We start from the raw sequence: 12,173 nt of genomic DNA, 5'->3' as shown, positions 1-12,173 counted from the left end.
TGCTACAGCTCAAAAGAACAGAAAAGGAAAAGCTTTCGGGCTTTCCTCACACGTTTCTCTCTCACACACACCAAAAAAAAAGAAGTTTAGTTTGTTGGCAGAGCTGCTTTAGCCTTGAAAACATCTGCAAAGTTAAGAACGAAGGGTGACGTGTTTCTCAATAATACCTCTGAAGATAACCGTTCAAGCTAGCACATTGTATAAAAGAAGTAACTTATTAAAGGAAGACAGACTTGTTTCCATGGTGTTGCCACTTTGCACATCAGAGTGCTGTACAAATGAATAAATATCTCAATCCTGCCTCAAAGCTGAAACAATTAAACAAAGACATGACACACACTTCACAGGAGAGGAGCTGTCAACCATTTCATACAAGATTTACATCTTATTTATTCCTTCCCTATACCCACGTCAATTTGAGTGAATTACAGAAAAGTCTTTTAAATTATACTCAAACTCGAACGCACAACGATTTCTACAACAGAAGCTTTAATGGTGTAGCTACTGTCAGCAGTGGTGAGGCAACAGAATAATAAAGAAAGTGTCTGAAAAAAAATGATCCGTATTTATTTATTTTAAAGGGACTTTACTGCTGGAGGGACAGTCTCTCATGGATCATCTGGTTCCAGTTTTCTTGTAGTCCTAAGATGTATTTATTTTTTTTCTCTGTGTGTGGCTAAAGGCTTCAGAATCGACCTTCCACAGAACATCCATGAAATCACATCAATTGGCTCCTGAAATTCGTAGCTAAAATGTACTGTATGGATGGGTGATGTGATTAAAAAAAAAAAAAAATTAATTCAGTGCGGTTAAAATTTTGTCGAGGACAAATCACCAGCCCAAGCTCCCAGGATAAACAATTTACATATCGGTGTACTTGTATATTTACATTTCTTTCAGTTCTACAACAGAATTTTTTACTTCACTAACTCAAGAGTTTGTAAGTATTTCCGATTCCAAATATTTCCTCTTGAGAGGCTTAGACAGTATTTCCAGAATCAGGGAAATTTGGCAAAACTGACCTGGCAGTCACGTCACCTTTTCGCTTCATTGAGTTCACGGAGCGAAAACGAAGACGCGAGCTTCGTGCAAGACAAAGCCACAGCTGAAACGTTAACCAGAGTTTTTAAACTTCTTGTTGAAGATGCAAAAACACAATGCTTCAGGAAAGGATCGAGATTATGGCTATGTAAAGTAGGGGTGGCACGGTTCACAAAAGTCGCGGTTCGGTACGTATTGCGGTTTGAGGTCTGCGGTTCGGTATGTATTGCGTTTTTTTTTTTTAATCTTAAGTACTCTGTATTTGGGCATATAGCCTACTATTTACCTTAAGTAAACATAGTTTAGGATACAGCATTTAAGAGAGGTTAAAATTATAGTTACAATGAAATAATCATGCACAAACTGAGTTTGAGTTGACATAAGCACATTTTATGAACAATCTCTGATGAAAAGCCAGGCAGTATTTTGAAACAGCAAGAGGGAAGACATGGATGATTTCAACAGCTTTTTTATTTACTACAGTATTTATACAAAGTGTCAGGAGTGTTTGCTGCCATGTTGTGGCATCTAGAGGAACCAGGTGTCTTTTGTCACATACAGAGTTTTCATAATTGGAAGAAATAAAAACGAATTCTTAAAGCTTACTTTTGAACAGATGTGTGTGTTAAAGTATTCCCACAAGTGTACGGCATTCGTACTTTACAAAGCTTGCATATTGTGACGTTTTTGTCAATTGATTTTTTGCCGGCGTCATCGCATGTAATGGGAAAACCAAAATGTTCCCACACACCTGATTTGAATGCCGCGGGGGCATCCTCTATGTACGACGACCTGCCTTCTCCACTCCCACTTGCCATTTTTGCACTTGCCATCCACACTCCACTGTCACTTCAATTCTGAATCGCGCGAAAGAGAACCACGTGGTTTCATACGGGCATTCGGCTTTTTTTTTTTGGCGAACGTCTTAAATAGGGGTACCGCGGTTTATACGCGTATTGCACCGCAACAGGCGTATCGTACGGTTCGGTTTTTTTTCCCATAACCGTGCCAAGCCTAATGTAAAGTCGTTCATATAGATATTCAAGTTGTTGTTTGTTTTTTTTTACTACTACTTTTATATAAATCAAATTTTAAGCAAACATATACTCTACAGTACCAGTGAAACTTTTGGACACACCTTCAAATTCAATGGTTTTTTTTCTCGATTTTTATTAATTAAAAGTCACTTCATGTCTTAAAAGTAATGACGGGTGTTTCTCTTTACTTAGTTGAGCGGTTCTTGGTATAATATGGATTACTGCCGTTGTGGTCTGGACTAGGGCTATTTACTGTATTTTTATTATTATTTACTGTTTGATCTGACATAAAGAAGGCAAGAAACTCGCCCACTAATTAACTTTTGACGAGGCACACCTGTTAACTGAAAAGCATTCCAGGTGACTACCTCATGAAGCTGGTTAAGATAATGCCAATAGTGGTACGGTGGTGTAGTGGGTAGCACTGTCGCCTCACAGAAAGAAGGTTCTGGGTTCGAGCCCAGCGGCCGATGGGGGCCTTTCTGTGTGGAGTTTAAGCAAAGGCATGCAGGTTAGGTTAACATGGGGCGGCCTTGGGTTGAAGTGCCCTTGAGCAAGGCACCTAACCCCCAACTCCTCCCCAGGTGCTGTAGTATAGCTGCCCACTGCTCTGAGTGTGTGTGTGCGCTCACTGCTCGCATGTGTGTGTGTGTGTTCTCAATGCTTCAGATGGGTTAAATGCAGAGGACAAATTTCACTGTACTTGAGTGTGCACGTGACAAAGGTTTCTTCTACAAAGCATCATACAGTACTTGAACAATCTAACAAACATTTTTCACACATAATTCCAGACATGTTCCATATGTTATTTAACAGTTTTGATGTCTTCAGTATTGTTCTACAATATAGAAAAATGGTCAAAAGACAGAAAAACCTACTAATAATGAGTAGAGGTGCCCAAACATTTGACTGATATGGTGTATTCTTTTTTATGCTCTGGACTTCAACATAAGCATTAATTGCGACTGAGAAACACACTGGAACACACTTTAACTCCTGGTGGCATACACTACCGTTCAAAAGTTTGGGGTCACCCAGATAATTTTGTGTTTTCCATGAAAAGTCGCACTTTTATTTCCCACCATAAGTTGTAAAATGAATAGAAAATATAGTCAAGACATTTTTCTGGCCATTTTGAGCATTTAATCGACCCCACAAATGTGATGCTCCAGAAACTCAATCTGCTCAAAGGAAGGTCAGTTTTATAGCTTCTCTAAAGAGCTCAACTGTTTTCAGCTGTGCTAACATGATTGTACAAGGGTTTTCTAATCATCCATTAGCCTTCTGAGGCAATGAGTGCGTTTACATGCACATAGAGAGAATCGAATTTCTGCCGTTGCTCGAATGAAATCGAAGTTCAAAATGCCATGTATACACCTTAATTCGGCTGAAATTGAACCGAACTTGATTTCTCGGAATCGAGCTACACGACCTAGATTATGCGATTTCTGCCGAGCTACTTAGTGCATGTAAACCCTATCGAGCTACGTATTCGAGCTACTTACTTCAGCACTGCCCCTTCCGGAAGTGACGAGTGACGAGACCACAAGCGGGAAACACAACAGCCTTGGTCGGCATGACAACGAATTCTGACAACGGCATGAATCTTTTCTTTTTGTGGCATTGTTTGCACTGTTAAAATTTAGCTCACTTACTGTATCACCAAATACATCTGTACAGCTGTTGCATAGCTGTGAATTGTGTACATAAACAAGTCATTGTATTTGTGTGTGTGTGTGTGTGTGTGTGTGTGTGTGTGTGTATATATATATGTCCAACATCTGAAGAATGTCAATAAAAACAAAGCAATTGAACTTTTTGTGTGTTTATTAAGATGTAAGTTAAATTGTAAGCAAATAAAATTTTTTTGTAAGCAAAAAATGGACTTTAGAAAAATATACAATTGTGCAAAATAAGTTGTCTTACAAAACAGTGGTCTGCGCAGGACAGTTTGTAGCCATACAGTCTGTTAGAGCAAGCCTAACAGCTTGAGCACGGAACTTGTGAACACGGAACTGCCAGTGTTGCCAGATTGGGCGGTTTTAAGTGCATTTTGGCGGATTTGAACATGTTTTGGGCTGGAAAACGTCAGCAGTATCTGGCAACACTGCTGATAACTTTGTTTATACTCTTGAATAGCTCTTCTTCATGACGACAACCGGAAGTGTACCAACACGATGGGGCGTGTAGCGCCACCTGTGGCTCAGCTATCACAATGTACCTCACACAATAGCTCGATTTCCTTGTCTGCATGTAGGATTGGATTTCTCTGGCACCCCTGCTGGGACCCTTTGCTCGATTACCGACAGCAGCTCGATTTGGATGTGCATGTAAACGTACTGACTTAGCAAACCCATTGTACCATTAGAACACAGGAGTGAGAGTTGCTGGAAATGGGCCTCTATACACCTATGGAGATATTGCACCAAAAACCAGACATTTGCAGCTAGAATAGTCATTTACCACATTAGCAATGTATAGAGTGGATTTCTGATTAGTTTAAAGTGATCTTCATTGAAAAGAACAGTGCTTTTCTTTCAAAAATAAGGACATTTCAAAGTGACCCCAAACTTTTGAACGGTAGTGTAACTCACAGCAACAATATCACGTCACATCACTACATCGTTCAGTTCTATCATTTCTGTCATCAAGCAATTCGTCCTCTCACTATTTGTCTCACCTCTCAGGTTGTTTTCAGAACACAACACATTATAATACTGTTGCGTGCAATCTTTTCTCCCTGATGACTGCGTGTGATAAATGCCATTTGTTTTTTCTTCTGATTTTGCCACATGGCCTTCAGTTTAAGAACGCAACTGTATAAAGAAGATATTATTCCTATTATCATCTTTACTCACCTTTTCACAGATATTCTCTCTCTCTCTCTCTCTCATGCCCACACACAAACTTGTACTTAACTCCTTAGACTTCCTTAATCTGTCAGCAGGTCCAGACTGACATTCCTGACACTAGTAACTGCATACCTTTCCTATTAGTTTCGCTGGATTTACGAAAGAATTCATTGTACTTACTTACTTAAAATGAATAACTGAAAATGCCGGGACTGCACGGGCTTAAACAGCCACACAACAGTCAAAAACAAGTGTGTGACCTCCTCAAGGAGTTCTCAGTAAAGGACATGGTGAGATAAGAGCAGGCTGAGTTGACCTTGCTCAGACTGCTGAGTCTATGGTGTGATAAAAGAAGCTTCTCGTGCTCGATACGTTCCCAATGCCTCTGTGACAAGATGCACATAAGCATGTCCAAACATTTACACACAGACACACAAAGATTAAAACTCGACACACAGATGCAGAGACTCCTAGCGCTCCCGGACATTATTTCCTGCAATTTCATTGTCTTTGGGAGTGACGGCAAACCTTCACCAGACCTTCACTAATATACCAGGAATGGCATTAATGCCTGATTACAATTAGCTGGTTCAAAGTACAACACCTCAACTCAAAATATTTATAAGAAACATTGGTGGCGAACTGAATTAAAACCTAAAAGGTGTTGTATGTAGTCCTTAAATGCGATGTCATCGGTTTGAAAATCATAAACCTCTCTGTGAGCCACTAACAAGAAATTTAAAAATGCACACACTACACTCGCACACATATATATCTCATCTCATTATCTCTAGCCGCTTTATCCTGTTCTACAGGGTCGCAGGCAAGCTGGAGCCTATCCCAGCTGACTACGGGCGAAAATTATATATATATATAAAATTCTAAGAATTATAGCCTTCTAATTCAAGTTAAAACTAGCCTGTAATTTTTTTCATATACTTTTTATTTTGTGATGTTTATGTTTAATAAACATAACTCTAAATAATAGAATGCAGTGTTATGTGGACCCCAGAGGAAGAGAAAGGAGCTGATGCTTTCCCAAAAATATTTTTACAATATTAAAATAAATTATAATCAGTTCCTTGAATGCCAGAACATTTTATACAACAACAACGACAGTAGTATGTTTATGACCTAGTGTATTCTTGCGCCTATGGAAAATAGCTGTGAATTAAATAAAATAAAATAAAATAAAATAAAATAAAAACCCAGACGAGTGTATGATTGCGCGTGTGTGTGTGTGAGGGTAGGTGCATGCATGCAGGAGAGGCGAGTCAGTACCCTGTCTCTATACCTGAGCCCAATGTTGACTCAGCAATCCAAATAAGACCGAGATCTAGAGTGAGTGGTTAATCAAACAGGTCAAGAACAGGTCTCGAGTATTAAAGAGCTGTCATTCCATTTGCTAAAGTCATTACCTCAATTTCTTCACCACAGATGTGTAGCACAAATGTTGGCTGTTTGCTCTTCTACTTATCTTGGCTGTTTATTAAAATACAGCAGGCACTGAATTAACTGTCCTATCAGCCTGCCAAGCATAAAAATCACTGACACACATCAGCGTGGAGGCTAGACGGTAGCCAATGTGACGTAACGAACTAAAAAAAAAACGTCTGCAGGATTTAGCATGTGTCAAAAACAAAATCTCATTTGCTCGCTGTTTTACAAACGTGTTAAATACTTTACAGGTCAGAACGATGATGATGCAGAGTTTGAATCGGGTATTGATATGAAATGAAATAACATGGAATATTAATTCATTCGAGTGCAAATGTGATCACAGTAAACATCACAGTGGACATCATAACAGGTGAAATTTCTCTTAAAACTGTTACACTTAATATTTCACACAATTTCGTGACGCAACACTAACGGAGTCCAGCGCAGGTCAACATCAATAGCAGGAGCAGCTGAAAAGTTCAAGCCTGTATAAAAACTCCACCAGCTGCAGGATATTTCTGATGCTCTAAAAGACCAAACACTGAGCGCCAATTATTTTAGGTGTGTAAAGAGTGCATGTGTTGGTGTGTGTTCAACTGTGTTTGCAGGACGGAGGAGACAGACAGCTTTTACAGCTTGACGCCCAACTGCGTGCTTAACAAGTGTCTGACAGCTGCTCAATTTTCAAAGAGTTCACCAAATGCCACACGGGCACGCCAAAAGATGGAACCGAAAACGCGGGGCTAGTGAATCCGTGCAGTTATTCATTCAAACACATCGTCATGAGCGCGGATTTAACAAATGCTAAGATTTTACGGCTTGACGATCTGCACTGCAAACTTTGCAGTTCCAGCAATACAAGATTCTGCATGAACGAAATTAGAAATATTGCGGTGACAGTCGCAAAACCTTGGACATCATCTGAGAGAGGAACCTCATCCCAAAGTTACTTCTGTGAGATTTAGCATCAGGCGCCAAAGTGTGTACACTTTGGTACGACTCACCATGAGTGAAGTTCGAGCTGAATCCCAGCAGCAGAAGAAGAAGAAGCAGCAGCAGCAGCAGCAGTCGGGCCATCAAAGAGCCTTCAGCAACTGGCTCCAACAAGCGGGGCATGAGTGTGTGCGTCTCCAGCCGAAACTCTGCCCGCCACACACGCCCGCTGCACTGTCTCCTCTGCTACTCCACACTGATGGCCTGGCTGGAGAGAAACGAGAGAGAAATGAGAGACACAGAGCAAGCGAGTGAGAAAAAAAGAGAGCGAGAGAGAGAGGAAGGAGGAAGAGGAGGAGGGAGTTACTGTTACTGAGCTGCTCTCTCTCTCTCTCTCTCTCTCACACACAAACATTGCACCACACACAAGCAGTGTTGCTCCTGTAGGTTTGGGCCATCCCACTCTGCCTGCACACCTCTCGCTGGGGTGCAGACCGAAGGAGGGCTGTGTTCTAAAAAAGGAGGCCAGGGGAGGAGGCCAAAATTCTGACCCTTAAAGACAGAAAGAAAGAAAGAAAGCTTGCTCTCATGTATGTGAATGCGACTCCCACTGACCGCTGCTTTTCAGCTTTGAGAAGGATGAGGAGCTAGAAACGAGCTCTGTTAATCGCAAATGTCTAAATGTTGTGAACAACATGCTTTGATATCAAAGTTCGAGAACATCACAAGCCAGGTGACGTTCTGCACGACACGGTTCAAGGTTCCTTTTTATAGAATTGGTTAGGTATTTCCTCCTCGGCTATTCACTGCGCTGTTATTTGAGTGACACGTTATTATGGCGCACAAAGCAGCCAGTGAACACACACAACGTGCGTAACAAAAGGTATTCACACGTCAGGTGATTATAAGCTTCACCTCCAGGCCATGTCACGCCCCCATCTGCTCCCCCACTGATGTTAATTCCCCCGCTGGAAACTCCCCCCGGACACTGCGGCAAAAGACTTTCTGGGAGTTACAAGTTAAGCCGATTAAGTGCACTATTACCGAGATTACATCAAGTCAGCCATCGCAGTTATATCGCATAAAGCATAATTGGGCTGACACTTTCCAGTGTGGTCAGAGTGACAACAGGAAATGTCACACCTGTGCAGCATGGAGCGTAAGCGCTATAAACATCCCCGTTTCCTTTTGTCACGTTGATAACGTGTGGACCCACGCACATTCCATGAGGAAAATGTTATGACATGTACAAGTCAATTCAGCCTGTGATTGATGAGCATCCAATTTATCACTACGCTCTATCGCTGGTTTCTCTCTGCAGCTCACGCATCTCCCACTCGAGAGAATCAAGAGCCATTGATCATCTCCATTCAAAGACCTCCACACGGAGATGAATCGCTTGGCTTTATCCCCCTTTCCGGCCTGCTGGGTACCCTACGGCCCCCTCTTCGGCTGCCATTCTCTCTCTTCTCTGGCCATGGCACTCTGTGGAGCCTCTGGAGGCGGATGACTAAGAGATGTGTATGTGCGAGAGAGAAATGGAGAGAAAGAAAAAGTCTGATCTGGGCCATGGGGGGGGGGGTCAGTGGTGCGGAAGTGATGTGAACAGTGCTCTGTGGTCTTATTCAGGTACTGCAGCTGTTGCTACGGATTTTCCCACCACACCACATTCATATGTGGTCAAATTTCAAGGTGTTTTTTTTTTTTTTTAAACCTCTGTGACTTTTGACACCATGTAAAGTTCACGTTTGCATCACACACACACATGAAACCTGCTAGTTTGGTGGTGCATGAAATAAAGAGAAGCAGGCAAGCGTCCTCCGTCTTGGACACTGTTCCGTTTATCATTTTTATAAACCTGCACTGCGGCACCACGTCGCCACGTGGTAAACAAGCAAGCCAAAGACATTACACTCCATTTTTTGTTTTGTTTTCGTCAAGTACTTCTACTTTCAGGTGCAATGTCATTATTACTTCTGGGGCCAATGCCATTACTATAGCAACCAACATGACTAAAGCTGCTGCTTTTACACAGACACTTGCACCAGAACAAGTTGCCCTGGCATAACTGCCCGTCAAAACACGATTTGCCCCGGAACAATTTGACACCAGTAGGCACAACTTACTCCATTTAAAGCCTAGGTCACAACCGGACGTACGATTTTTTGGCGTTTCCCAAATCGCTGCGTTTTCTTTGTTCGTGGAGAAAGACGCACATTGGCCGCAAGTTTGTCTTGCAACCTGAAAAAAACGTAAGCGCCCGTAGAGTTTGTTTGACATGACAAAGAACCTCTGCGGCCGGTCTGCGGCCAGCCTACGGCTCGAAAATCAGCACGTCACACGCGCGCCCTCCGTGCGTTTCACGCACGCCCTCCATGCATTTATTGCGTTTTTTGCACGTAGACCGGCCGTAGGAGCACGTACGGCCGATTGTGACCTAGGGTTTACATCTTGTTCCCGCTTACCGTTTAAACACAACCGGTGGCAAGTACTGTACAAGGGCTTATGCGTGCATGGCAGCGTTCATCCGGGTCATTTATCATCTGAACAAGACCGCTTCACGGCAAATTCAATGGTCAGTTCTTCTCAAGTGCTTTTCCTCATCAAACTTCTCCACCTTTAAACAATGGAGTCAAGTGATTCCCAAGCCAATCGCCACCCACGTGCAATGAACCGGTGCTACAGGTGCTCTAGCCCCTGCCCCTTTTCTGTTTGCTGTCCAAAGTGCCCTTTTCATAGGGACTGGTTTTTTTTTTTTAATATTTGTAAAAGATAAGTTAGCTCCAACATCAATATTCTCTACAATTTGACAATAATATATGAAATTATAGATTTATAAAATAACGTTTTTCTATGTAAATGCGGGCATCAATCCGTGACGTCATGCATTCAGTGACCCTCCGTGCAGAAAGCGCATGCAGGCGGTTGGCAGTGGGAGACAGTGCGAGGAACGGCATGGTAAGGTCACACTGAAAGTCTCCTTTCATTTCTTATCTGAACATGCAATATTGTGCAGCTTAGAACACAACAGTAAATGCGTAGGGTTGTTTATCATTTAATGAAGCCGCCTAGGCTATATTTAAACCGTTTGCTCCATCCGTTTCATTAACGTGGCAGATTCGGAAACTTTAGTTTGAACGACGGCGTTAATAACATATTCTAGCAGCTTCGAAAACTTAAGGCTGAATGACGACGTCCACAACATATTCTATCAAGACACACAGAATGTTCAGTTGCAATTGAAATTTAGTTTTGAATAAAGTTAACTTGTGTGAAAAATTTGTTCCAATTCCCCTTTTTTGAATGTTGAGCCCCTGCCCCTCCAAAGGTCTTTGCACGGCCCTGCCAATCGCAGTAATAACTGGACTAAAGACGTTCTTATCCTCATCCAGTTGTGTGCAGATTGTTTGCTTTTTCAATAAACATCTAAAACAGCAGACTCAAAGAGTCGATTTGTTCCCTGAACGACATCACTCAGAGCAAATCAGTTTTCCAGAAGTTTGATTTACCGCCAAATCCCAGAGCATTTAAACAGAAACAAGCAGACAATAAAGCAAGTTAAAAAACAAGTTCCGGATCACTGATTTGCACGTGCACACTTGTGTTTACCGGTCTAACCTCCGGTTTGCTACCAACAGAGAGTGAGCATGTAAACACGAAGGAAAGGCGGCGCAACTTGTTCCCGCTGCACATCAGACTGAAAATGAGGACTGCCAAACGGATACATAGATTGGATCTGATCATTTGCAATATATAATGTGGACAGTCAATCAGGAAGATCGGATTCAGAGCAAATATGCAAAAAAAAAAAAAAAAAGAGAAGGGGTATGGCCTGACAGTCTGAACACAGCCAGAGTGACCTCTCTAGAACATAGCTCACATGGTAAGTTGCGAGCAGGTCAGCATAACATTCACACCGTCAGAGAGACACGCGCGCACACACCCGGTGGGAGGTCAGCTTGTTCTGCTGAATCTTCCAAACCAATCACTTAGACTTGGGCTTGAGGAACTTCCATAAACACTCCTCTCTCTGCTTATACTCCCTTCATGTTCTTCCCTTACTCCAAACAGCAAATGGTCCAGTCCCTAAATGGCCATTTTTACAGCCTTCACACTGCTCCATTTGGCTGGACGTATCTTAATCAGAAGCAAAACTTACAGCAAAAACAATAAGCAAAGTAGAGCAGGGCAATGAAAAGAGAACCATTTCTCCAGGATCTGTTTAGCGCATCAATGTCACATCAGTAGTTTTATTACTGACGGAAATAACCAAACAAACCTGGGCCAAAGAAACTTCTCAGGCCTGTTAAAGGAATATCTTTATCTACTGTCTCTGTAGTGTACAGTCAGGTGGAAAAAAAAAAAAAAAAGTACATCCCATGCAGGGGCGCCGCCAGAAATTTTGGGCCCCATGAAAGATTAGAATTTTGGGCCCCCCAACTTTGCCCACCCTCGTCACAACTGCACTATTGTCATTATTTGACTTTTGATAGCCCATGGACCTCGAGTTTGTGACTTTATTACATTTTATGTATTAACCTACCAGGAACTAGATGAAAACTGGTCAGTGACTAATTCTGGTGCATTTACAATCTCATCTCATCTCATTATCTCTAGCCGCTTTATCCTTCTACAGGGTCGCAGGCAAGCTGGAGCCTATCCCAGCTGACTACGGGCGAAAGGCGGGGTACACCCTGGACAAGTCGCCAGGTCATCACAGGGCTGACACAGACACAGACAACCATTCACATTCACACCTACGCTCAATTTAGAGTCACCAGTTAACCTAACCTGCATGTCTTTGGACTGTGGGGGAAACCGGAGCACCCGGAGGAAACCCACGCGGACACGGGGAGAACATGCAAACTCC

The 12,173-nt window shown here is 42.3% G+C and overlaps 1 protein-coding gene across 3 annotated transcripts in view; it reads right to left on the bottom strand.

The window, feature by feature from the left end:
* Positions 1-12,173, bottom strand: part of bmpr1bb (bone morphogenetic protein receptor, type IBb) — a 138,227-nt gene that overhangs the window by 29,012 nt on the left and 97,042 nt on the right. For all 3 annotated transcript variants that reach the window (XM_060909264.1, XM_060909265.1, XM_060909266.1), the window contains exon 3: positions 7,375-7,571. In XM_060909264.1, the coding sequence (XP_060765247.1) occupies positions 7,375-7,486 (112 nt within the window). In that variant the 5' untranslated portion in view covers positions 7,487-7,571. The remainder of the gene's footprint in view (positions 1-7,374; positions 7,572-12,173) is intronic.

This window comes from Neoarius graeffei, chromosome 25 (assembly GCF_027579695.1).
Source record: "Neoarius graeffei isolate fNeoGra1 chromosome 25, fNeoGra1.pri, whole genome shotgun sequence".
NCBI classification, from domain to species: Eukaryota; Metazoa; Chordata; class Actinopteri; order Siluriformes; family Ariidae; genus Neoarius; species Neoarius graeffei.
Note: the sequence above shows the minus strand (reverse complement) of the source record. Positions and strands in the feature narration are given on the sequence as shown.